Raw genomic sequence first — 23,278 nt, forward strand, 5'->3', positions numbered from 1 at the left:
TAGCAAGAGACTAGCATGAATCCGTGCACTCGGAACGCTGACGGATAAGCTAAATGTCACCATAGAATGGGTGCATCGGAAGGGTCTGGGTGCAAAATCTTCCTCTGTAAGAGGTGCAGTGGAGAGCATTACGTTTTTATTCTGATCCCGATGGGGGCACAGTGGGTTAGCGCTGATTATCTCTAGCGTTGGTGGTTTTCATCCTGTGAAGTTTGCTGTTTTTCCTGTGTTTAGATGGGTCTTCTCTGGATACTGCGGTTTCTTCCTTCCTCGAGTCCAAAAACATTTGCTGAGGGGTATATTGGTGTCTAAATTGCCCATACTGGGTGAGTTTATGCCCTGTGATGGGCTGGCATCCTGTCCAGGGTATACCCGACGGTGTGCTCCCTAGGATAGGTTCTGCGTGACCTTGAACTGAATAAACAATTAGGGAAGATATTACTGGCGCACACAATATTGAATATTATATTTTGATATAAGCTTTTGTCTCGTTACATTTGGATGTGAAGGCCGATGGTGTGGTTTCTTTAAATATAAAAACCCATTTGAGTCAATAGGAGATATCGGTTAGAACTTTTTAATCAACTGTTACATGTATTCATTTATATAAAAAAGAACATTTCAGTAGCACAGGTATCTGGTTGCTAAATAGCTAGCTGGTATATCTTTCACAAGAAAAGTAGTTAAATATCAAATAAATAATTGTAATGTGATGGAATGTAATCAGAGGTATTCTGATTTTTCTCACACCTAATTAAACGGCGCCTCGGGCGATGCCTATGTCGCCTATAGGGACGGCCGGCCCCGCACAGGATCTATATAATAACGAAGTTTGGTTATCATACCTCCCCACGACCGTGTCTAGGATAACCGGTTGGAAGATGGCTTGAGGGCACAAATGCGTATACTGTAATTATTTATTGTAGTGTAATTTCAACCGTTCCAGAAAACATACAGTAGCCGTGCTGATACCGTACAACGTCTTTATGCACGTTCTGTCATGCCTGTTGATCGCAAGTTATTTGGGGGTGGGGGGGCATCAAGCAGGTATCACCGGCGTGACACCGAACGCTCATCTGTCACTGATTGGCTGAGCCGTGTGACGGAACGCACGAGGAACCGCCCACGTTTACAGGTCACATGATCATCCCGACTAAATCTCCGGTAAACGGGCGCGATTGAAATTTGCGGAGGAGCTGTAAACTCACTGGCGGCTGAGATCTGCGCCTTCGCCGCCAATATCTTCATTTCGTCGCTGGGCAGCTGGCGACTCCTGTTTATTTCACTTTTAATCGTTCAGCTTTCCTCAGCGCGAACCGGCAACAACTGGACGTGTACGGGGCGCTCGCGGGCGACGCGGCGATCGGTGCGGCCCATCATCACCATGACGGAGCGGACGCCGCTGCTGCACTATCGCTTATCCACCAGCGTCAATGAGACGGAACAGCGCTCCAGCCCTGTCGGGGTCGCGGTGGAACGGACCCCGGCGGCGTCCCGGCGGAAGGCGTCCAAAAGTCGACCGCAGAAGCTGTCCACCTTCTTCGGCGTGGTCATCCCCACGCTGTTATCCATGTTCAGCGTCGTTGTCTTCCTGCGGATTGGTGAGGATCCGATCTCCGCCAGACGGTGTTCGGGTGTCCCTGCGCGACTGTTCCTTCTTCCCCTCAGGCTGGCTGTGTTTGGTGGGAGTTTCTGTCAAGCCTGGCATCGCTGGCTCTGTCGTGATGTATTGCCTTGTAGATATGATTGTAAATAATGGCGGGCTTTGGCCACTGCACTAGGCGGTCCTGTAAGTGAGACACTTACCGAGGGCCGATCGTTCGTAAGTCTATGATCCAGCCTCGAGGTTAATATTAAGGTCTCACATGACAGCCTGGACGCCAGTGGTAAATAACTTACCGTGCAGATGAGGGTCATAGTCCTTTTAAAAGGCTTCTGTTTCTCGATCCTATGAGGTGTCAGCTGCCTGCTTTCTGTCCTTAATCTGCTGAAAATGCCGGCCGTTTTTGTACGTAACATGTATAAACTTCCCTGAGTCCTCTAAACGCCGGCTAGAGTAAATGTGAGAGGAAATCCCTGATTGGTTTTAATCCTTCCTTCCGGTACACATGCTGCGCTACCAAGAATGCGCTCTTCGAATGCAAGGAACAGCTTGTTAGTGTTTTTTATTCTTAATTTTTCAAAAAATTGTTGGTCGCCATAAAGAGGTTTTGTTCTTTCTGGAAGGGTGTGTATGCATTCCTGGAGGTGTTTTCCAATTCTGTTCATGGCAAACAATCATAACACTTTAATATTAATATGCTCCCACAGATATCCCTGTATACGTGACCTCCTGCTGACCCTGATGGTCTATCTGTCAGTCAGGTGTCACTGCTACGCAGTGCTTTGAGGGCCAGTGGCTCTGTGCTTGTGTCTGCAGGATTTGTGGTGGGGCAGTGTGGCCTGTACCAGACGTTTGCCATGCTGTTGGTGGCCTACTTCATCATCAGTATGACCGTGCTGTCCGTGTGCGCCATCTCCACCAATGGGGCTCTGGATGCAGGTGGCGCCTACTGTATCCTGTGGGGGGCTGGACACTGTCACTGAACAGTGTATTCCTTTGACCTTGAGTTTGTAGTATTGCATTATCCACATGTATTCTGTCACATGAGGCTATAGTTAATATTAGTTTCATTGAATAGTTGCTCGACAGATTTTGGTTTTGGTTTAAGGGTGTCCAGGCTTCTGGGCTTTGGGTCTCACCAGCTTCTCTCCTCAGGATCAGTGCCTCTGGACTCTGGAGCTTGACTACTACTCCTTTCCTCAGTCTCCTCGCTCCCCTTGCCCATACATCCAGTGTTTCCCTCCTTGACTGTCCGTCCTACCAGACATGATCAGTCGAGCCCTGGGACCAGAGTTTGGCGGCAGCCTTGGAATCATGTTCTTCTTTGCCAATGTGTGCGGGAGCGCCCTCTATGTGCTGGGGCTGGTAGAGGCGGTGCTCGCCACCTTCGGTGTTCAGGAAGGTATGGGAAGCTTTGCTTTGCTGCATGAAAGATGCCTCTGTTGCTGGAGGGATGCGTGTGTACTGCCTGATTCTATCTCCCCACAGATGTGTCTGGCCTCTCCAGCACCCAGTATGTCCTGCCAGTCGGTTACTGGTGGTCCCTGCTGTACGGCACGGTCATCCTGCTGGTGTGCCTGCTGGTGTGCCTAGTGGGTGCCCACATCTACGCCAGGGCCACCTTCCTCATCTTCCTCATCGTCATGCTGGTCCTGGCCACAGTCTTCATCAGCTTTTTCGCCGTACGACCCCACATGGTACAATTACCTGTGTCCAATTACTCCAGAGTGCACAGTGCCAATTTCACAGGGTTCAAGCTGGACACACTGCTGGGAAATCTCAAAGGTGCGTATATTTATGGCTCGATGGGCTTCCACAAAGTTCTGCGATCTTCCTGTTCCAGTGTCCTATTTTCTAGAAGAACGATGGAGTACCTAAGGCAGTGTTGTACTGAGAAGGATTTTCTTTTATTATTTTATCTTATGTGATGCCACATTAAGTCCAGGTGCAGATAGCTGAAACTCTCGGCTGGAAATAGCTGTATTTCAGCCTCATGAGGGAAAAATTTGTGTGAATCAGACTGGAAATGGAGCCCCGGGGTGCCGCGGTCGCCGCGGTCGGGGATGGTCATCGCCTGCCGCATTCTGTCTCTGCAGCTGCCTACACAGTGGACTACACCACCGGGACCATGATGACCTTCGCCACGGTCTTTGCAGTCATGTTCAACGGCTGCACAGGCATCATGGCTGGCTCGAACATGTCCGGTAAGCGGCGGGCTGGGGGTGACGATAACCCCTCCCCCTCGGCGCTCCCGGTGACCTCAATCTCCCTTCTCCATGGGCGCTTGTGTTTCAGGAGACCTGAAGAGTCCTAGCTACTCCATCCCCAGGGGCACCATCACTGCCGTCATCTTCACCTTCATCACTTACACCCTGCTCAGTGTGCTGGTGGCGTGCTCCTGTGAGCGGTCAGTCCCTCCCCCATAATCCCCTCCACGCCGCATCCATCCCAGTGTAGTCGTGTGACTTTTTTTACATGCCTGCCCGCTGGTGTTGAGCTACAAGTTGGAGTTGGTCCTCCCTGTGCCGGCTGCAGGTCTTGAGGTTGAGCTTCTCTTCAACATAGTCGCTTGGATCCGATATGGCGTGTGATCATGTGACACATTTGGTCATGTGATGTCGACAGTGCGTGAGGGTGTCTTCCTGTTGTGTGCCTATTTCCTCCCTTCAGCAAGGCTTTGATGAGTGTTTAGGGAATGAGTCCTGGGTCCTGCTGGGTACACCTAGGGCGGGGGGCCGGCGGGCGGCTGGCTCCAGCGTCTGAATCACTCGTCTGACAGCCCGAGTGACGGTTATGGTCAGGCTGGGGTTAGCAGATGATGTCTCTGCTTGCCAGATTCCTCAGGTGACCGTTTGCGGCCCATGCGTACATGCTCAGAGGAAGTGTAGCTTCGCTGCCCCCACTGGCTGTCTGCTTCTGCCCCCCCTGGGGACACCCTGGGGAATTTCCTGCCATTCTTTCTGTTTCACATCTGCATTTTCGCCGGGCGGTTTGGTCCCATTTTGCTGATAGGTGCTGGTCTGCCTTTGTGACGTCCCCGTCCCCATCGCACCGATTGGTCAACCGAGCCTCTCAGGTTTGCTGCACGCGCTCGTGGTGTGGGGGGGGCCCACCTGTCCCGCTCCCTGGGAAGTGCCTGCTTCCCTTATCCACACCAGTCGGAACAGGAGCGAATGTTAAAAGGGGAAGTGATCATCACCCCCTGCTGATAAATGGCCTCGGGGAGGGGCAGTGTTGCACAATGCCTGTGACACACTCCCACCGTCCGTTTTTGTCATCTCCTTACGGAGTTTGGGGGGGGTGGGGTGGGGGGGGCACTTCAGCTGCGAAAGACCTGTGGAGACTGCAGCCCAGTGAAAATGCCCAGATGAATTGTGACTGAAATGTGTGTTACTGGTTGTGACCATTAGATGGCGACGGTTAACCTTAGTTTCTTCTAGGACCAAATTTAGTCTAAGTCAGGGGTCTCCAGCTCCAGTCCAGGGGAGCCCCAGTCCTGCACTTTTCTGTGTTTTCCCCATTTAACACCCCTGATCAAACTTCTCTGCTAATTACCACCCATTCCTCGAGTTGAATCAGGTGTGGTGGAACAGCTAGGAGAGAATTAAGCTGCAGGACTGCGGCTCTCCAGGACTGGAGTTGGAGACCCCTGGTCTAAGCAGTCTGAGGCTGCTGATGCCTCTTTCTGTGTGTTTATATGCGTCTTGCTCATGGTGCTCTAAGAAAAAGGCTGCAGTTTGCCCTTCGGTCCACCAGAGGGTGATGTTGATCTCTTGGTCCAATATTGGTCATGCTATGATTTTTGTGAATAATATGGCCCTCCTATTTCCTGCTGCTGTCCTCATTAAATCCTCTTCACTTTCTGTAAGTAAATGTATTGCATTTTAGCTTCGGGGTGTTCATAACTTGCCACTTCAAGTGGTAGAAGCAGTATGTGTGTGTGGTTTGTGTCTGTGTACGTTACAATTCCTTGGCGATGATTGTGAATCGCATGCGTTAGTTGTGTAAAACTTGTAATTATCTCCTGCCTTTTCTGGTTTAATGCGTGTGGGATTGGTGCCCCTGGGCCCCAGCAGATGATGCTCCAGCTGGCTGTCATGCTTCTGGATATTGGTTCTGATCCAGCTAATCTGAAACTCCTCCCCTATCTCTGTCTGCCAATGGCTCCTGAAACCCACCTGGGTCTGGCCGATGGCATCTCCACTAGGCTTGTCGGTTTTGATGTCGTTTAATGACTCTTAGGTTGAGTACGTGACTCTCTCCCGTGGCGGGTTCCTGTCCAGCGTGGGCTTGTGTAGCGCACAGCACATTGGTGTCCCAGCTCGTGTGTTCAGATGAACCCCGTCGCGGGTCGGAATCCTGGCCAAGCCAGCGCCTTGTACTGAGGTACGCCAGCAGCATTCGCTCGCCAGCTTTTAACTGAACCTGAAGAGCTACTGGGCGGTTTTGTCCTCCGCTGAGGCAGTGGAAGCCTTCTGAGGATGGGAAAATGGCAAGCTGGATACTGGGATACTGGTAGCTCCAGCTAGTCTTATGGCACCATTCTGTGAGTCTGGACTGCGGCTCTCCATCCGTCGTTTGTGTGTGTGTATATATGTGTGTGTTTTATTATATATTCCACACACATACACATTATAATTTGTGTGTGTGTCATGTGACCAGCTTGTCAGGGGTCATAGTTCACCATGGTCAAAATAATTATAGTGGAAACACTGAACTTTGAAACTTTTCTTCTTCCATTTAAACATCCCTAGACAGCCCCTTTCATCTATCTCTCCTTTATTGCCTTTTATTTATTTACTTACTGCAACTCATTTCAGAGCTGTGATCCAATCAGTGACTCGTATTATGGGTTTAATGCGAGCGATGGAACGTGTCAGAGTGCGTGTGTGATGTGCATTATGCACACACACACACCCGGGGCTGCCTGCTCCCGCTCGCTGTCTCTGTCCCTGTCCGTCCGTCGCCTGAATGGCAGTTTCATTATCCCGGGCGATGCTGAGACTCCCGAAAGCTGCCGTCTGCGGTGGAGGTGCTGTGTGTTCAGATGATGGTATCGACCGGATGGTAATAGGTCTCTGATGATGAGTGTTAAAACTGTTCAAGCTGAAAGACTCATGATGGGAGTCTTAATTACCGCCAAAGGCGCTGGTGGGGGGGGGGCTGCCGCCGGGCGGTGGGCGGAGTCTCGCGGCTCTGGGGTGCGTTCCCTTCAGCTGTAAATCGGGGGGTGCGCTCAACTGAGGCTCGACAGGATTTAAGGGAGAAATGGCGCCCCCTGCGGGCCTGTCCTGAGGTCCCACCCTCCTGTCTAATTTATGCTCGCTTGATAAGGTAATCAAGGTAATTCCTTGCTGGGGAGTTCCACCTTGAACACACCCCTGTTCACAGCAGGCTCCCATTCTAATTGGTCGTCTCATTGATTAATTAGAATTGGCCCCACCCCCAGCTTGACCGTGCACTGACCTTCCCCGCTGAATCCCTCTTTCCTCTCCAGGCTGCTGCTGCAGAAGGATTACAGCTTCCTGCAGGACATTAATCTGTGGCACCCGTTCGTCATCATCGGCGTGTACTCGTCCACGCTGTCCGCGGCCATGAGTAACCTTATCGGGGCGTCTCGCATCCTGTACGCCCTGGCGCGCGATGAGCTCTTTGGTGAGGTCTCTGCCCCTTACACCCCCCCCCCCCCCAATGAAGGCAGTCTTCTGCTCACTGAGATATGTTTACCCCCCGAACAGGCCGTGTGCTATCTCCTGCCAAGAAGACCTCTCGCAGCGGGAACCCCTGGGTGTCTGTGCTCATATCCTGGTTCCTCGTGCAGGTGGGGCAGACCTGGGCCCGGGGTGGGTGGGTGCGTGGGTGCGTACCCTGTGGGCGGGCAGCTGGTTCTGATCCAGTCCTAAGCTCTATGCTGTCACACCGTTGCTAATGGCTGCCATACTCAGCACTTACCTTCCTAACTGGTCTCTCAGTGCTATCCCAGCATTCCCGGCTCCCATCTGCAGCTCTCAACCTCACCCATTCTTTTGTCCCAGACCATTTTCGCTGTAATGCTGGCCGTTTCCGGGCCAGACCACGTCCCCTTTCATTGGAGGCCCTGTGCTCCAGTCTGGGATCCTGCCATGTCATTCGACACCATAGAGCTTCCTTGAGTTCAGTGGTTTGGGTTTTGGAAGGTGTCCAGGGCTGATGTATTAGGGACAGTGTGTACCCACACATGCACACACACGCTCCACTTGAATTTTGCTGTGCACAACAGCACAGTGAAGCCCAATATAGTGATGGCTACAATTAGAATCAGACAAAGAATCATTAAACAGATGAAAAGCTGATTGTCTCTTGCCCTGTAATAACGTTCGATTTGCACAGGTGAAGATGAGGGAGTTTTTGGCTTCATGAGTATTCAACGTGTGTGTGTGTGAGATTCACATGCATTTTCGCTCCATGGCTCCCTCCGCTGGCTACTGATAGTAGTACCGGGGTGGATATTACCGCATACCTGCACATACCGATCTTTCATGTCTTGTTTTTCCCTGTGCAGCTGGTTCTCTTCTCCGGTAAACTGAACACCATCGCCAGCATCGTGACCATCTTCTTTCTGCTGGTCTACGCCGCCGTGGACTTGGCCTGCCTGGCTCTCGAATGGGCCTCTGCTCCGAACTTCAGGTATGACCCGCCTACCGGTGACCTGGGAGTTCCTCTGGAATGCAGCCCAGCTTACGGCCCCCCCAGGACAGTCTGCCCGAAGATGAGGCCTCCCTATAGGCAGGCCTACCTCCCCCAGGGTCAGAAACTCTCCCTCTTCTGCCTTCTAACCTGGACAAGGTCACGATGGGAAGGCCTAAGGTCTATCCCAGGCAGTCCAGGCCACAAGACAGGGGTGTACAACACAAGTTATGGGCAATATAGGTGGCAGCTATTCCAATTACTATGAAACTCCGCGCAGAGAGTAGAGGAGGGATTCGATCCCACAACCCACTAGGCTCAGACCCCAAGGACCGGGATTTGAATAGCCGGGCTTTAGCTGCAGGCCTCAGCTTCCTCTAGCTTCACTCAAGAAACACAGGGGGGGGGGGGGGTCACTGCTGTCCCAGCTTTCCTGCATGAATCTGTCACAGGCCTGGGGTGGAGGGGGGGGGCAGTGGACAGCAATCAGTCACGGGTTAATCAGAGCATGTCGGCCTTTATGCGGCGCGTGTAGGAACATGCTCGTTAGCGCCGAGCCTCTCGCCGCTTTCATGTTCCCCTCTCTTCCTCTTCCGCGCTAATTGCCGAGCCTCGGCGGGCCGGCGTGTGCGTTTCTGCCGCTGATAAAGCCCACCGAGCTGCCGGGGGGATTTTCTGTGCCGCCGTCCTTTGTGACCATCGCAGTGTTTGCAGTAAACAGCCTGGGCCGGCTCTGGGCGCCGCGCTCCAGGCTCGGCTCGGGGCTGATAAGAACCCCCCCCCCGCCCAGCTCCTGCGGGCCTCCGCCAGCCCGTTCCCCCCCCCCCCGACACTTTGTTGTTTGCGAGCCTCACTGGCTTTGCCGTCGCCTGTCTTTTGAGGCGAACAGAATTAAACCCATTTAGCCGTGTGTCCTTAGAGAAATGTGCTGTAATTAGCATAACTAATTTAGCAGAAACATTTTTGCTTTTTGCCTAAATTCAGCTGTGTTGTTGTTGTTGGCCTCGGATGGCAGACGGAAAGCGGTTCTGCTCGGTCAGTTGGTTGGTCCGGCTTTCCTCGGATGTAGGTCTGTGATGCGTCCTGGCCTTTTCCTGTACGTGAACCCATTCGATTTGATGTCCTGTCACCTGACAGCTGAAGGTGGGGTCATAGTGTAATCAGCCAGCCCTCGTTAATCAGTCCTCATTAAGGAGCTTCAGCCTGGTGTGTCCATCCTGCTGCTGGTTTTTATCCAGGCCCCCTCGCTCCCGGCAAGGCTGTCCTCCGGCTGCCTGAACAAGGACTTTGGCACAATTTCCTGCTAATGTCAGCAAAGTGACATCAGTGACTGGGCTATTGGGGGACCCATTTCAGAAATGCACTATCACTGAAGCCATCAGATACTCATGGGGGTGGGGGTGGGGGGGGTGGCTGTGGGCCAGCTTTCAGCATAATTACACACCCAGAAAGATGGGGGGTGAGGCCCAAGAAGACGGGGAGAGAGGCATGTGGGGAAGGCAGCAGACATCAATAAAATTAAACTGAACAGGAAATTTTAAAAAGGAAAAGTATTGGGAGTGAGCAGTTATAGGCGTCCATATGCCTGCCTGCCTGGGAGTGAGCGGTTATAGGCGTCCATACGCCTGCCTGCCTGGGAGTGAGCGGTTATAGGCGTCCATACGCCTGCCTGCCTGAGAGTGAGCGGTTATAGGCGTCCATACGCCTGCCTGCCTGGGAGTGAGCGGTTATAGCTGTCTGTGCACCCATCTTCCGGCCTGTCTCGCTGCTGACTGTGTTCTGCTGTCGCCCCTCTCTTGGGCGGGTGGTGGTGGGAGGGTGGGCTGTGGTGTTAAACACCACGTCCTGTGCGTATGAGGTACGGGCCACCGGCTTTTTTTCCCGTAGGTGCTTTTTTCCCAGCTGGGTTTTGGCGACGATGCCGATGACTCATTTAAATGATAATTACAACAAAGGCGAAAGCGCTTAATGTTCATAGCTGGGGGAGGGGCCGGCATGTGACCAGTGACCCCCACACTCACGGCCGGGTAAGCCGCTCATCGCTCTGCGTGCCGCTCATCCATCGTTTCTGGCATGTTCTCTGCATCGGGGGTCAGGGGGTCCACACTTGAGTCTCTCCAGCTGCGGGTCCGGACACTGCGGAGCCCCTGGGGTGTGGTGGCCCTCTGACTCCGCCCCTACGCCCCCTTCAGGCCCACGTTCCGCTACTTCACCTGGCACACCTGCGTTCTGGGCATCCTGGGCTGCGGTGTCATGATGTTCCTCATCAACGCCATCTACGCCTCGGCCAGCATCGCTTTCATGCTCCTTCTGCTCCTCGTCATCCATTATCTGTCACCCACCAGCAGCTGGGGCTACATCAGCCAAGCCCTCATCTTTCACCAGGTGCGGGCTGCGCCTCTGGGGCTTGTCCAGTCCACTCCCATTGGATTGGATTTAATTCATTTCTTATATAGTACCTTGCACTGCAGTTCATGGTAGTTTTTTATTTTATTTATACAAAAATGTTCTGAGGGTTGAAGGATGAGTGATTGTTTGAGAGAGAACCAATCAGATTATAGAGGAGGTCTGTTAAAGCAACTAGAGCAGGCGAGACCAACCAATCAGATGTCTCAGTCCCGCATCCTCTAGTCGCTTGGGCCCACCTCCTCGACATTCTGGTTCTCTTTGAACCAATAATATTTCCGTCTGCCCTCAGAACATTTTTGTGTAAGACCCATACGAGCTTCACAATAGTCTGTCCATGACATGTGGATGTGTTGTGATACATTTGGGAGGGAGGGGGGGTCTTATTTTGGGTGGGGTTGCACTGATGCTGTGACACCCCCGCCCCCCCGTACAGGTGCGGAAGTACCTACTGATGCTGGATGTGAGGAAGGACCACGTGAAGTTCTGGAGGCCACAGGTGCTGCTGATGGTGGCTAACCCCCGCGGCAGCGTGGGCCTCATCACCTTCATCAACGACATGAAGAAGAGCGGCCTTTACGTGCTGGGCCACATCACGCTGGGGGACCTGGGTACTGGCCTGTTCCTGTTGGGGTGGGGTGGTCAGCTGGGTGTTGGGTCTCACTCTCCTATCTCCCCACAGAGTCCCTACCGTCGGACCCCCTGCAGTCCCGCTATGACTCCTGGCTGTCGCTCGTCGACCAGCTGAACATCAAGGCCTTTGTGAACCTGACGCTGGCCGACTCCGTCCGACACGGAGTCCAACACCTGCTGTTCATCTCTGGCCTGGGTCGGTGCTGCTGCAGACTCGTCCGCATGAGCTCGCGTCATGTTCGCTCTTAAATATCCTCCTTCTCCCTCTGCAGGCGGGATGAGGCCCAATACCTTGGTGCTGGGCTTCTATGACGACTGCACGCCGCAAGACCAGCTTCAGGACGCGCCGGCTTTCTTGGGCGCCGCTGTGGACGGCCTGGGTCCCTCTCAGGACCCCGAGGAGCCGCCGGGGCTGCAATTTCCCGGGCTGCGTACCGGCGACCGGGACCTGGGGCCTCAGGAATACGTGTCCATCGTCGCGGACGCTGTAAAGATGCTGAAGAACGTAGCTCTGGCGAGGTACTTTGGCCACTTTGACCGTGCCGATGTGCTGAACCAGCCGCGGGGGGCGCTCTACGTGGACGTGTGGCCCCTGAACCTGCTGCGACCTGACAGCAGCAGCTACGTGGACACGTGCAGCCTCTTCCTGCTGCAGCTGGCCTGCGTCCTCAACATGGCGCGGGCATGGCGGCGGGCCAGGCTCCGCCTCTTCCTGTGTGTGGAGGAGGGGCGGAGCCCACAGGGCCCCGAGGAGAAGCTGGGACAGCTGCTGCGGGAGCTGCGCATGTCTGCCGACGTCTTCATGGTGCCCTGGGACCACGTGGTTGCCCTGCACTGGCAGCGGCAGGGCATGACGGGTCCGGCCGTGGAGGACGAGGAGGACTACGCCAACAGCTTCCCCAGCAATGCCACGCGGCTGTCGGACGACTACATCCGGGCCGTCAACCAGCTGGTGTTGCAGCGGCCTGGCCCGCCCCCTGCCGTCCGCTTCCTGTACTTGCCCCGCCCCCCGGCCGACACCCATCGCTATCCGACCTACCTGCACCAGCTGGAGCTGCTGACCCGTGACTTGGGCCCCACACTGCTCATCCACGGCATCACACCAGTAATCACCACTGACCTCTAACCCCCCCCCCCCCCCACCCGGTAATGGTGTCACCCTTAATGTGAGACGGTTCTGGTGCCTTCTGGTGTTGTTGCTTTACATGGTACGTTGGGATCCTTTTAAACTGTAAACTGACCACATTTTTTTCCCCCCTCTTTTATCTCCACACTCGGAATGCATTTTAACACAAATTGTTTCCTGTTCCTACCCAAAAAAAAAAAAAAAGAATAAATTCTTTTTTTATTTATTCAATTATAAATATTTTTGGAGTATTAAATTCAATGTAAAAAATTTTGAGAATTTTGCTTAATTCTCTTCTGGGTGGTTTCTATGGTTACGGGGTCCGTGATCTGGGGAACCATGGCGACTTCAAACTGCAGAGGTCTGTGTGCAGGACTGGGCTTTTCTGTGTGTGCTTGTGATTCATATTAAAAAGAGAAAAAACACCCCGAATGAGGAATTGGATCGTAGCTGGTCTTTAACCAAGCAGGGTGCAGAAAGTCTATTATAGCAAGCAGCAGAATGTCAGTGTGGGGGGCAGCTGCTGTTTTGGTGGGGGGGCGGTTTATGACGATGCCCAGCTCTTCTGTCTCGCTGGTCGGAATGTGCCGCTGTTGGACTTTGCCAGCCATCGGTGGTGGGAGGCCAGTGGATGCCAGCTGCAGTGTGGTGTGTTGGGGCGTGACATCCGGATGCGGCGTAACAAAGCGACCTTAATTTACGAGTGCAGCAGTGGTTGTCAGCCAAGGTGGGCAGGATGCTGGCGATTACAAACGATCACAGCCACAAAAAATTCCTGAAATATTTTTTTTTTTTTTTTTTTTTTTTTATTAAATCACACTCCCCACAATCCACTTTTCGGTCGTGACCAGGCAGTGGAGATACCGTGGTGCGGAGTGGGGGATCCGAAATGCTTCCGTTTTCTCACATGTGAACAGAATGTGTGAGCGCGAGGGGTCATAAGAAAATGACAATATATAGTTTATTTTTGGAAATCAATCAGCCCTTTGCAAAAACCCCCTGCGTTCCGCAGCTCCGCGGAACACTGGCCGTGGAGCGGCACTGCGTACAGCATCGTCATGGCGACAGGCTGACCCGGCGACTGGCGTGTTATTGCTGTTACTTGGTGTGTCCAGATGAAGGTTGAGCGTGAAACGGCGGCCGCGACCGGAGCATGGCTTCGCATTTAAGCCCGTTCTGCTTTTATCAGAACCGCTGGGGCCGTCTGGTCGCCGGAGTGTATCCGCGCTGCACCGTTTCGACAGAGCCGGTTTCATGCGCTCGTCTAAAGGCACCACCCTCCACCCCCCACCGCTAATGTATGCAGGGGATTGTAGATTTAAGGTGTAATTCTGTGTCTCCAGCGGCTTGTGAAATGTCTCCGCGCGTGTTTGCGGAGAGCCGGGCGCGGGCGAGCTTCGCACGCAGGCGCCGCCGAGTCTAATTCAGCGGCGGCGAGCTCTCCATCACGATTGAGTGCATCGATTTCGCCGTTTGCTGTGCCGTGTTTGATCGGCGCCCATAAACGAACTCGTCCCGTGTAATTTCCCAAGCTCTGTCTCCGTGGAACGGGAAGCCGCAGTTACCGGGGTAAACCACCAGGGGCAGATAGGTGGTCTAACTTCCCCAGAGTGCTAGAGTGTGGTTAACCTGGTAACATCGACACAATGGGTTTGGGAGGGAGGCAGGCTCTCTCTTGGGGGGGCGGCGGTACATACACATTTGCCGTATTGTCTTGCCCCTCGGGGGCAGTGATGGAGTTTCACCACAGAGTTATAAGCCATTCTCAAGCTGACCAAGAGTAACTCCTCTTACACCTTTGCTGCTGGGGTTTGTTTTTCTTCAAAATCCAACTACTCTAGTCCTGAGGATAAAGGCTCCTGGTGAATTAATAAATGCTGCCGTGATGAAGCCTTTATCTAGAAGGACTTTGTAGCATGATTTCAGGGCATAGCTCCTCTCTTCCAGTGCTGGTTTGATGCTGCATTCCTCCTTGGGGCTTTGAGCACAATCTCTGAGACGGCTGATACATCTCTCCCACTTTCTCATCCCTACCGATTCTCCTCAGTTATTCTTCTCCTCCTCGTTCCGCTCCACATCTGCAGTGTGTTTGTTTCTCACACCTGGAACTCTGATCTGAGGCCGACTGACCTCCACATGGCTCCCAGGGTGGGAGGAGCCCAGGGGTCCTTGTCTCTGAAGACCTACTACTTGGCTGCACATCGCAGGAGATGCTGGATGTTTTATCTGCGAGTGCTGCTTTCCATTAAGGCCGGTGGGCTGTTATGTGGAATAGCCGATACGACCTGCTGCGCTCCAGTAATAAAATACACACACCTCTTTCCTGCTTCCATATTTCTATAACTTCCGCCAGTCAATTTCCCATCATGCACCTCTTTCCCTCTCGGGCTGAAGCGTATCTAAAGAAATGGCTCTGGCAGACCTATTCTGTGAGCAACGTGTCTGATTCGAAGACCGCGACCTGACTGCGTCAGGCTGTTCTGATCTGCTGGCCAGGTGTGTGTTTGTGTGTGTGCACCCTCTCTATGAGATATAGGTATACACCATCCATCATCAGCTCCATTCTGTAGGTTAAGATCTCTGTGCCGGTGGTCGGGCAGGTGTAAGCGTAGGGCGATTTATGAGAGGGTGGGGGTGGGGGTCATGGAATAAATCTCCAAACTGTCCAATCAGGACAAGCGATGGTGTAGTATTTTACACCCTGTGCCGCATGGTTTGTGGGACAAGCGGACTGTAGCCTCCAAACCTAATCTCTAGTACTGTGTTTGTGTCTGGATGTTTCCGCGGTGTTCCGCCTTGACGGGTGTCCGACGTCTTCTCCAGCAGGTTCTCTTCCGACGGCTCCGTCACCGGTCCGCTCGGATCGCCCCGACATTCCACTTTCAGCCAGGATCCAAAGCAGTTAAACAAAAGCAATTTGGCTGCAGTGGGGGGGGGGGGCACAACCCAAGAAAAACAAAGACTTCCTCCTGATTGAATCTTCTCAGGCGTGGCATTGAGATAAATCACAAACGGAGAGGGAGTTTACAGCGGGGACCTGCGTTTAGTCGCACAGAGTCAGAGCGAGAGATAGAGACAGTCGGCAAGTCTGACACATGGTCTTGTGTCTATGTTCGTGTGTGTCTGTGTGTGCGTGTGTGTATGTGTGTGTGTGTGTGTCTGTCTGTGTGTGTGTGTCTGTCTGTGTGTGTACATTTTCCTCCTTCCTTCGCTCTGTAATTAGCTCTGTAATTAGTTCAATGCAGGCAGTAATTGGGTAAAATTCAGTGCCCCCCCCCCCCCTCAGATCTCATTAGAAAGGCAGGGGACCTTAGCTGTGAGGAGACAGAGACAGAGTATAGTGAGCCCTCAGCCCCCCCCCCCTCCGTGGAAAGGGTCATAATGGTACAACAGACATCACCATTCTCTGCAGTAACTGCTGTTGAACCAACATGCCCATGATGAAGCATTTCCCTGCATGCTCCCGCTTGGACACATGCTCACAGGCCTGTGGCATCCAGGCTGCAGTTTAACTGTGGCTGACAGGTGGCATCCTGCCCCCTACTGGACAGACACTCAGTAATTTGGAATTCCGTGGGATTTGTTTTTGCAGATGTCCCTGTCGTGCCCCCTCTCTCTGGGGATGTGTTTCTCATCCTGGGGGCGTTCCTTCCCCACCTCCTCGGCCAGCCCAGAGTGAAGGGGGCTGATTTACAGGCCATCCTGTGACAAACCCATTGTGCTTTTCAGCTCGCTGTGACCGCGTCTTCCACATGTGGGGGTGGGGGGGGTCACTTACTCCTCATCATTTTTTCATGAATAGTGACATGTTTAAGCAGGGCCCCCTCAGCTCCACTGTCATGTTGCTCTGTTTCCCCTTCCTCCCCCTTTCTTGTGCTCCCTCTCTCCCTCCGTCCACTATTCCTGTCCTCTCTTTCCCTCCCTTCCTCCTTCCTCTTTCTGTGCTCTCTCCCTCACCTGTGCTCTGTTTCCTTCTCTCCTCCTCTTCCAACTCCCTGTCTCCCTTTCTTCTCCATTACCTGTACATCCTCTCTCCCTCCTTCCTATTTCCTGTGCCTCCTCTCTCCTTCCCTCCTACTTTCCGATGCTCTCTTCCTCCTATCTGTTTTCCTGTGCCTCCTCTTTCCTTCCTTTCTACTTTCCGATGCTCTCTTCCTCCTATCTGTTTTCCTGTGCCTCCTCTCTCCTTCCCTCCTACTTTCCGATGCGCCCTCCCTCCTGTCTACTTTCCTGTGCCCCCTCTCTCCATCCCTCCTCTGTCCCTGTGCTGCCCTTACCTCCTCCTCCCTGACTAGTGTCTCTCCCCTGTTGCCTGCAGTAGTATCACCTCCTTGTTTCTGCAGCCTCTGATAAGCTGCATGCTTTTCCCAGCACACCCCCCTTCCAAGCTCCCACAGCCCAGAGCGGGGAATTCGGGGTTTACTAGGCTGGGCCATACGCTGAATGTGTGGGGGGCAGGCGGGGGCTCTGTTTTCCTATTTTCATTGTTAGTCATGTTTTACACTGATTGATTTAGTTGGCAACACAGAGTAATAATTAACACAAACAAAAGGAGAGTTAATGTCGCCTGACTTTCCTGTGGTTTTGCCATTACAAAGAAAAAAGGAACATATCAAGAGCTTTGCCTTCTATTGTCATCCACAATCTCCCAGTTTCCCCTCGTTCACTCTGCCTCCTCACTCATCTGCTGCTTCTTCCCCTCCTTACTCCACTCCTGCCGTTTCCCCTCATTCACTCTGTCTCCTCACTCCTCCCAGTTTCCCCTCGTTCACTCTGCCTCCTCACTCATCTGCTGCTGCTGCTTCCCCTCCTTACTCCACTCCTGCTGTTTCCCCTCATTCACTCTGTCTCCTCACTCCTCTCCCAGTTTCTCCTCATTCACTCTGCCACCTCAGGTCTTTCCTGCTGCTTCCCCTCCTTACTCCTCTCCTACTCCTTCCCCTTGTTCACTTTGCCTCCTCACTTCTCTCCTGCTTTTCTCCCTCATTCATGTTACCTCCTCACTCCTCTCTTGCTGTTTCCCCTCGTTCACTCTGCCTTCTTACTCCTCTCCTGCTATTTATCCTCATTCATTCTGCTGTTTTCTCTCATTAATCCTCACACCTTTCCGGCTGTCTCCCCTCATTCATTGTTCGCCTCCTCACTCCTCTTCTACTGTTACCCACCGTTCACTCTGTTCTGATTCATCTCCAGCTGTTTCCCCTCATTCATTCTGTTCTCCTCACTCCTCTATTGCTGTTTTACCTCATTCACTCTGTTCCCCTCCTCACTTCTCTCCTGCTGCTTCCCCTCATTCACTCTGCCTCATCACTCCTCTCCTGCTATTTCCCCTAGTTAACTCTACTGTCGTCCCTCATTCACTCTGTTCTCCTTCTCACTCCTCTACTGCTGTTTCCCCTCATTCACTCTGTTCTCCTCCTCACTCCTCTCCTGCCATTTCCACTCTTTCACTCCGCCTGCTTCCTCACGCTTCTCATTTGCTGCCAGCTGTAGTGATGCGTGTCTGTGTCCTGTTGTGTGTGTGTCTGTGCTGCTCTCTGAGATTCATTTCTTTAAGAGGATTTATGGCTTCTATTGCCTAAAATGAATATTAGTAGCTTTAGCGCGAACCCAGATGGAGGGTTCAGTGTATTTCAAGTGTATTATTGCAAAGTGCTTTTTGGGGAGACAGGTGCAGGACAGCCTGACTCCATGTTCATATCTTATGAGCAACACTGTCCTGCATTTCGATTAACAGTGTGCAGAGTGCAGTGAACATACCTCACAGTAAACACACCATGTAGTAAATACACCACACAGTAAACACACCGCGTAGTAAATACACCACACAGTAAACACACATGTAGTAAATACACCACACAGTAAACACACCATGTAGTAAATACACCACACAGTAAACACACATGTAGTAAATACACCGAGTAGTAAATACACCACTCAGTAAACACACCACAGACTACATTAGCCACTCAGAGCCACAAAAGCCCCTCCCCTCCCCCAGAACACAAACAGGGCATAATTCAATTAAACAAATTTGTGAACGATTGATTGTCTCTACAGGACTTTGGGGACGGGAGATTTTGCACAGTTGTACTCTCACTATCCTCTGTCCTTCCGCGTGAGTCTGTGGTTGTACTTCTCGCTCGCTCGCTCGCTCGCTCGCTCTCTCTCTCTCTCTCTCTCTCTCTCTCTCTCTCTCTCTCTCTCTCTCTCTCTCTCGCTCTTTCCCTCCCTCTCTCCTCACCCATTCTCTCTCTCTTGCATGCGTTCCCGAGCCACTTTTTCTTATGAAGGATGAATTGATTCATCGACAATCCAATAATGAATCAGTCAGGTTCCAGAAGGGCTTTACGGAGACACCCGCCACTTTGCCAGCACCGATGAAGCCCACATCCTCCTCCAGAGCAGCTCAGGAGCTGCCATTAGCTCTGTTTTATAGGGAATCTAATTGTGTCAAGGTTACAGGAAGGGTAATGCTGTTTTTGTTCTAGCAGAATACGGTGTGTTTTTAAATTGTAGTTCTGCAGCCTTCCTGCCTCAATACAGTGTGTTTTAAAACTGTAGGTCTGCTGCCTTCCTTCCTGAATACAGTGTGTTTTTAAACTACAGGTCTGCAGCCTTCCTGCCTGAATACAGTGCATTTTTAAGCTGTAGGTCTGCAGCCTTCCGGCCTCAATACAGTGTGTTTTAAAACTGTAGGTCTGCTACCTTCCTTCCTGAATACAGTGTGTTTTTAAAGTATAGGTCTGCAGCCTTCCTGCCTGAATACAGTGTTTTAAAACTGTAGGTCTGCAGCCTGCCTTCCTGAATACAGTGTGTTTTTAAACTATAGGTCTGCAGCCTGCCTGAATACAGTGTTTTAAAACTGTAGGTCTGCAGCCTGCCTTCCTGAATACAGTGTGTTTTTAAACTATAGGTCTGCAGCCTGCCTGAATACAGTGTTTTAAAACTGTAGGTCTGCAGCCTGCCTTCCTGAATACAGTGTGTTTTTAAACTATAGGTCTGCAGCCTTCCTGCCTGAATACAGTGTGTTTTTAAACTATAGGTTTGCATCCCTTCCTGCCTGAATACAGTGTGTTTTTAAGCTGTAGGTCTGCAGCCTTCCTTCCTGAATACAGTGTGTTTTTAAACTATAGGTCTGCAGCCTTCCTGCCTCAATCTGTCTGAATACAGTGTGATTTTAAATTGTAGATCTGCAGCCTTCCTGCATGAATACAGTGTGTTTTTAAACTAAGTCTGCAGCCTTCCTGCCTGAATACAGTGTGTTTTTAAACTATAGGTCTGCAGCCTTCCTGCCTGAATACAGTGTGTTTTTAAACTGTAAGTCTGCAGCCTTCCTTCCTGAATACAGTGTGTTTTAAACTGTAGGTCTTCAGCCTTCCTGTCTGAATACAGTGTGTTTTTAAACTATAGGTCTGCAGCCTTCCTGTCTGAATACAGTGTGTTCTTAAACTATAGGTTTGCATCCCTTCCTGCCTGAATACAGTGTGTTTTTAAGCTGTAGGTCTGCAGCCTTCCTTCCTGAATACAGTGTGTTTTTAAACTATAGGTCTGCAGCCTTCCTGCCTCAATCTGAATACCTTCCTGCCTCAATCTGTCTGAATACAGTGTGATTTTAAATTGTAGATCTGCAGCCTTCCTGCCTGAATACAGTGTGTTTTTAAACTATAGGTCTGCAGCCTTCCTGCCTGAATACAGTGTGTTTTTAAACTGCAGGTCTGCTGCCTTCCTGCCCAAATACAGTGTGATTTTTAACTGTAGGTCTCGAGCCGCCCTGACAGAATTATTTATGCTGAAGCCATGAAGGAAGCAAGCCTTATATATTACAAAATAACAGGGCAAGAACATGATGGAAGAACGGGAAAAAAGAATGAAGCACGTGAAGGAGGATTGTGTCACTTAAACTGGTTTAAACACGGATGAAGAAGGTGGTTTTATGGCCATCAGGCTACGAGATTATGAACACAGACCCTGAAAGCAGGTAACAATCGCTGAGACGCAGAAATCTTTCAATCCCTTCTGTGGTTTGGTGACTCAAAATCCTACTGCTTCATCTGTATTTAGGATTTTGGCTTTTCTGGAACAATCCATGGACCTTTTTAAGAGTTCCACTGCCTCCCTACTAATAACCTTCCGCATAAAAACGGAAGTTCTTAAGTATCCGTCAGTGAATTTCCGCACAGTCTATTGGCATGTATCGTGTGACACCTGGTTTACATTCAGAGTGGAGCGCAAAGAACTTGGTCTGCGAGATGAGTAACGCCAGACAAACCGCAGCTGTGTTTAAAAGCTCTTTCGATGCTCCAGATCTCGCACTCTGCCCTGTGAATGTGTACCTGTGTGTCCCCAGAGCTAGCCTGACATAACAGCAACATCACAGTGACTCCGTAATAACATCAGTCTAGACTGTGCAGTCAGCCTGCTGCTTTTAATTAAAGTATGGGTGTATGGGTGCACCCCCTCCAATATCCTGTAAGGATAGAGCTGGGAAAGTCATCAGCCCTCCCTCATATGCAAACCATCCATGAAAGTCCCCCCTCCAGCCCCCAGCAGTCCATGCAAGACACAGGGGTTAGGGAAAACCCAAGCGGAAGGGTGTGGGATTTCTCTGTTCAGGGAAACCACCACTTCTCAATGAAGAAATGCTCCCATGATCCTTTGGGGCACTCCCATGATCCTTTGGGGGCAGCCAAGAGGGCTAAAGGTAAGATTCAGAAGTAATAAACAATGTATATCGCATAAGTTGGTAAATGTAAACCTGCATTGCAAATTAAAAATTGCTTTTTGTGACTCGTATAATTATACTGCTGCAATTTTGCTGGTTTACAATTGGCCGAGAGCATCAGGAGAAGGTTCTGGAGCACCTCCAGGTGAAAGTGCTTCTGGAGTCATGTAACGTAACGTGAGCATAGGACATACAAGTAGCTGCCCCGTGACACGTGACACCCCAGCAGGGAAAGGCATTAACATGTAGCGTGTGATGGCACCTTCCACCAGCACAAGGTGGGGGGGGGGGGGGGAGCTGAAGCCTGCGGGGCAGAACTCTCAGTACTGACCCCCATACCTGCCTGCCAGTCCAATCTCAGGAGTGTGAAGCCTTGTCCTGCTGACGGCTGCCTCCAGACGCCCAGCCAGGGCTCGAGCTGCTGGAAATGCGATGGCCATGTGTTTGGGTTACATCCCCATGCTGCTGGGCTGCGCATTGGCTGCACGTGAGGCTGTGTGTGTGTGTGTGTGTGTGTGTGTGCGTGTGTGTGTGTGTGTGTGTGTGTGTGTGTGTGTGTGTGGATTAGGTTTATTTTACTTCGTTGGGACCAAATGTCCCTCACAATGTAATAAAAAAAATTTGGGTCCCCACAAAGACCTGTGAATGCAGTCAAAAAAGTAAAAATGTCATGTTGTGATTAGAGTTTTCCCCATAGAAGTGAATGGAGAGTCCCCACAAAGATATAATGACAAACCTGCGTGTGTGTATGTGAGAGAGAGAGAGCGAGAGAGAGAGAGAGACAGACACCCTGCAGCGAAGGACTCCACACATCAACAGGTTACAGAGCCGTACACAGATAATTATAAGTCGAGGCCAGTAGGGGGCAACTCGCTGGGCGTGTTTCCTAAAAAAGGTTCTCCGATCCTGCAGAGACACCCCCACTGCATCCGCTTTCCCGGAATGGCTGTTTTCAGGAGACTGTTTCCCAAAATCCATCCCTACAAGCGTGATGATTGTCACCTTCTCTCTGCTCATTACAACCACTTCACTAAGAAACACTTCAGTAAATCAGTGTGCAAATGATTGACCCATTGCCCACCCCCCCCCCCCCATCGTCCCTGGCCCTCAGTGCCAGATGAGCTATTAGGAAGCGAAGCCAGCTTCCCAGTATAGCCCCCCCATACCCAGCCTCCCAGTATAGCCCCCCCATACCCAGGCTCCCAGTATAGCCCCCCCATACCCAGGCTCCCAGTATAGCCCCCCCATACCCAGGCTCCCAGTACAGCCCCCCCCATACCCAGGCTCCCAATACAGCCCCCCCATACCCAGGCTCCCAGTATAGCCCCCCCATACCCAGGCTCCCAGTACAGCCCAGCTCTAGAGCTCTGGATGCCCCCACAGGGTGCAGAACGTGTTTCTGTCTGGATGAGATGAGGTCTTCAGTTCGCGGTATGTTGGTTGTTTCCATCCCAGGCTGTAAATCTCCATGTCTGTGAGCAGAAACGGCTGAGAACAACAGGTAGAGTTAGGGTTAGGTTTAACTTTAACCATAGGTTCAGGGTTAGGTTAGGTTCAAGTTTGGGACAGAGTTTGGCTTTTAGTCAGGGTTAGGATTAGTTACAGTGTCCATCCTTATGTACCCGTTCAGCTACTTGGCCATTTACCTGATGCCTTTACCCCTTTTCTAGGTCACAAACCTGTGCTGTCAGTCCTGTCGGTCTGAGACAAAGTGAAATTTACTTGCTAAGTCTGTGTCCCCCCCTCAGAATATGGTGCCCTAGGTGGTCGCCAGTACTGTGTGCTGTTAACCCTGCAAACCGATAACCTACTGACTGCCTTCATCATGCAAGAGGCTGATTCCTGTCCCCTCAGTCACACCCTGCCCATGTCTGTCTCTCAGTCTGTCTGTCTGTCTGCCTGCCTGTTCGACTGACTGTCAGTCTCTCAGTCTGTCTGTCTGTGTATCAGCCTGCCTGTCTGTCTGACTGACTGTCTGACTGCCTGTCTGTCTCTCTGACTATCCGACTGTGTTACTGGCTGTCTGTCTCTCTGTCTGTCTGTCTGCCTGCTTGTCTGTCTGACTGCCTGTCTCTCTGACTGTCCGACTGTGTTGCTGTCTGTCTGTCTGCCTGTCTGT

At 51.7% G+C, this 23,278-nt stretch overlaps 1 protein-coding gene across 1 annotated transcript; it reads left to right on the top strand.

Annotated features, from left to right (window-relative positions):
* Nucleotides 1–1,384: 1,384 nt before the first annotated feature.
* LOC111849546 (solute carrier family 12 member 9) lies at nucleotides 1,385–12,707 on the top strand. The gene is made up of 13 exons (XM_023822511.2): nucleotides 1,385–1,601; nucleotides 2,420–2,554; nucleotides 2,868–3,005; nucleotides 3,092–3,388; nucleotides 3,700–3,807; nucleotides 3,899–4,010; nucleotides 7,101–7,258; nucleotides 7,342–7,424; nucleotides 8,145–8,269; nucleotides 10,462–10,654; nucleotides 11,112–11,286; nucleotides 11,358–11,504; nucleotides 11,581–12,707. The coding sequence occupies exons 1-13, from the start codon at nucleotides 1,385–1,387 to the stop codon at nucleotides 12,432–12,434; spliced, it is 2,742 nt and encodes a 913-aa protein (XP_023678279.1). The 3' UTR covers nucleotides 12,435–12,707.
* The last annotated feature ends 10,571 nt before the right edge of the window (nucleotides 12,708–23,278 follow it).

This window comes from Paramormyrops kingsleyae, chromosome 17, assembly GCF_048594095.1.
Source record: "Paramormyrops kingsleyae isolate MSU_618 chromosome 17, PKINGS_0.4, whole genome shotgun sequence".
Lineage (NCBI taxonomy): Eukaryota > Metazoa > Chordata > Actinopteri > Osteoglossiformes > Mormyridae > Paramormyrops > Paramormyrops kingsleyae.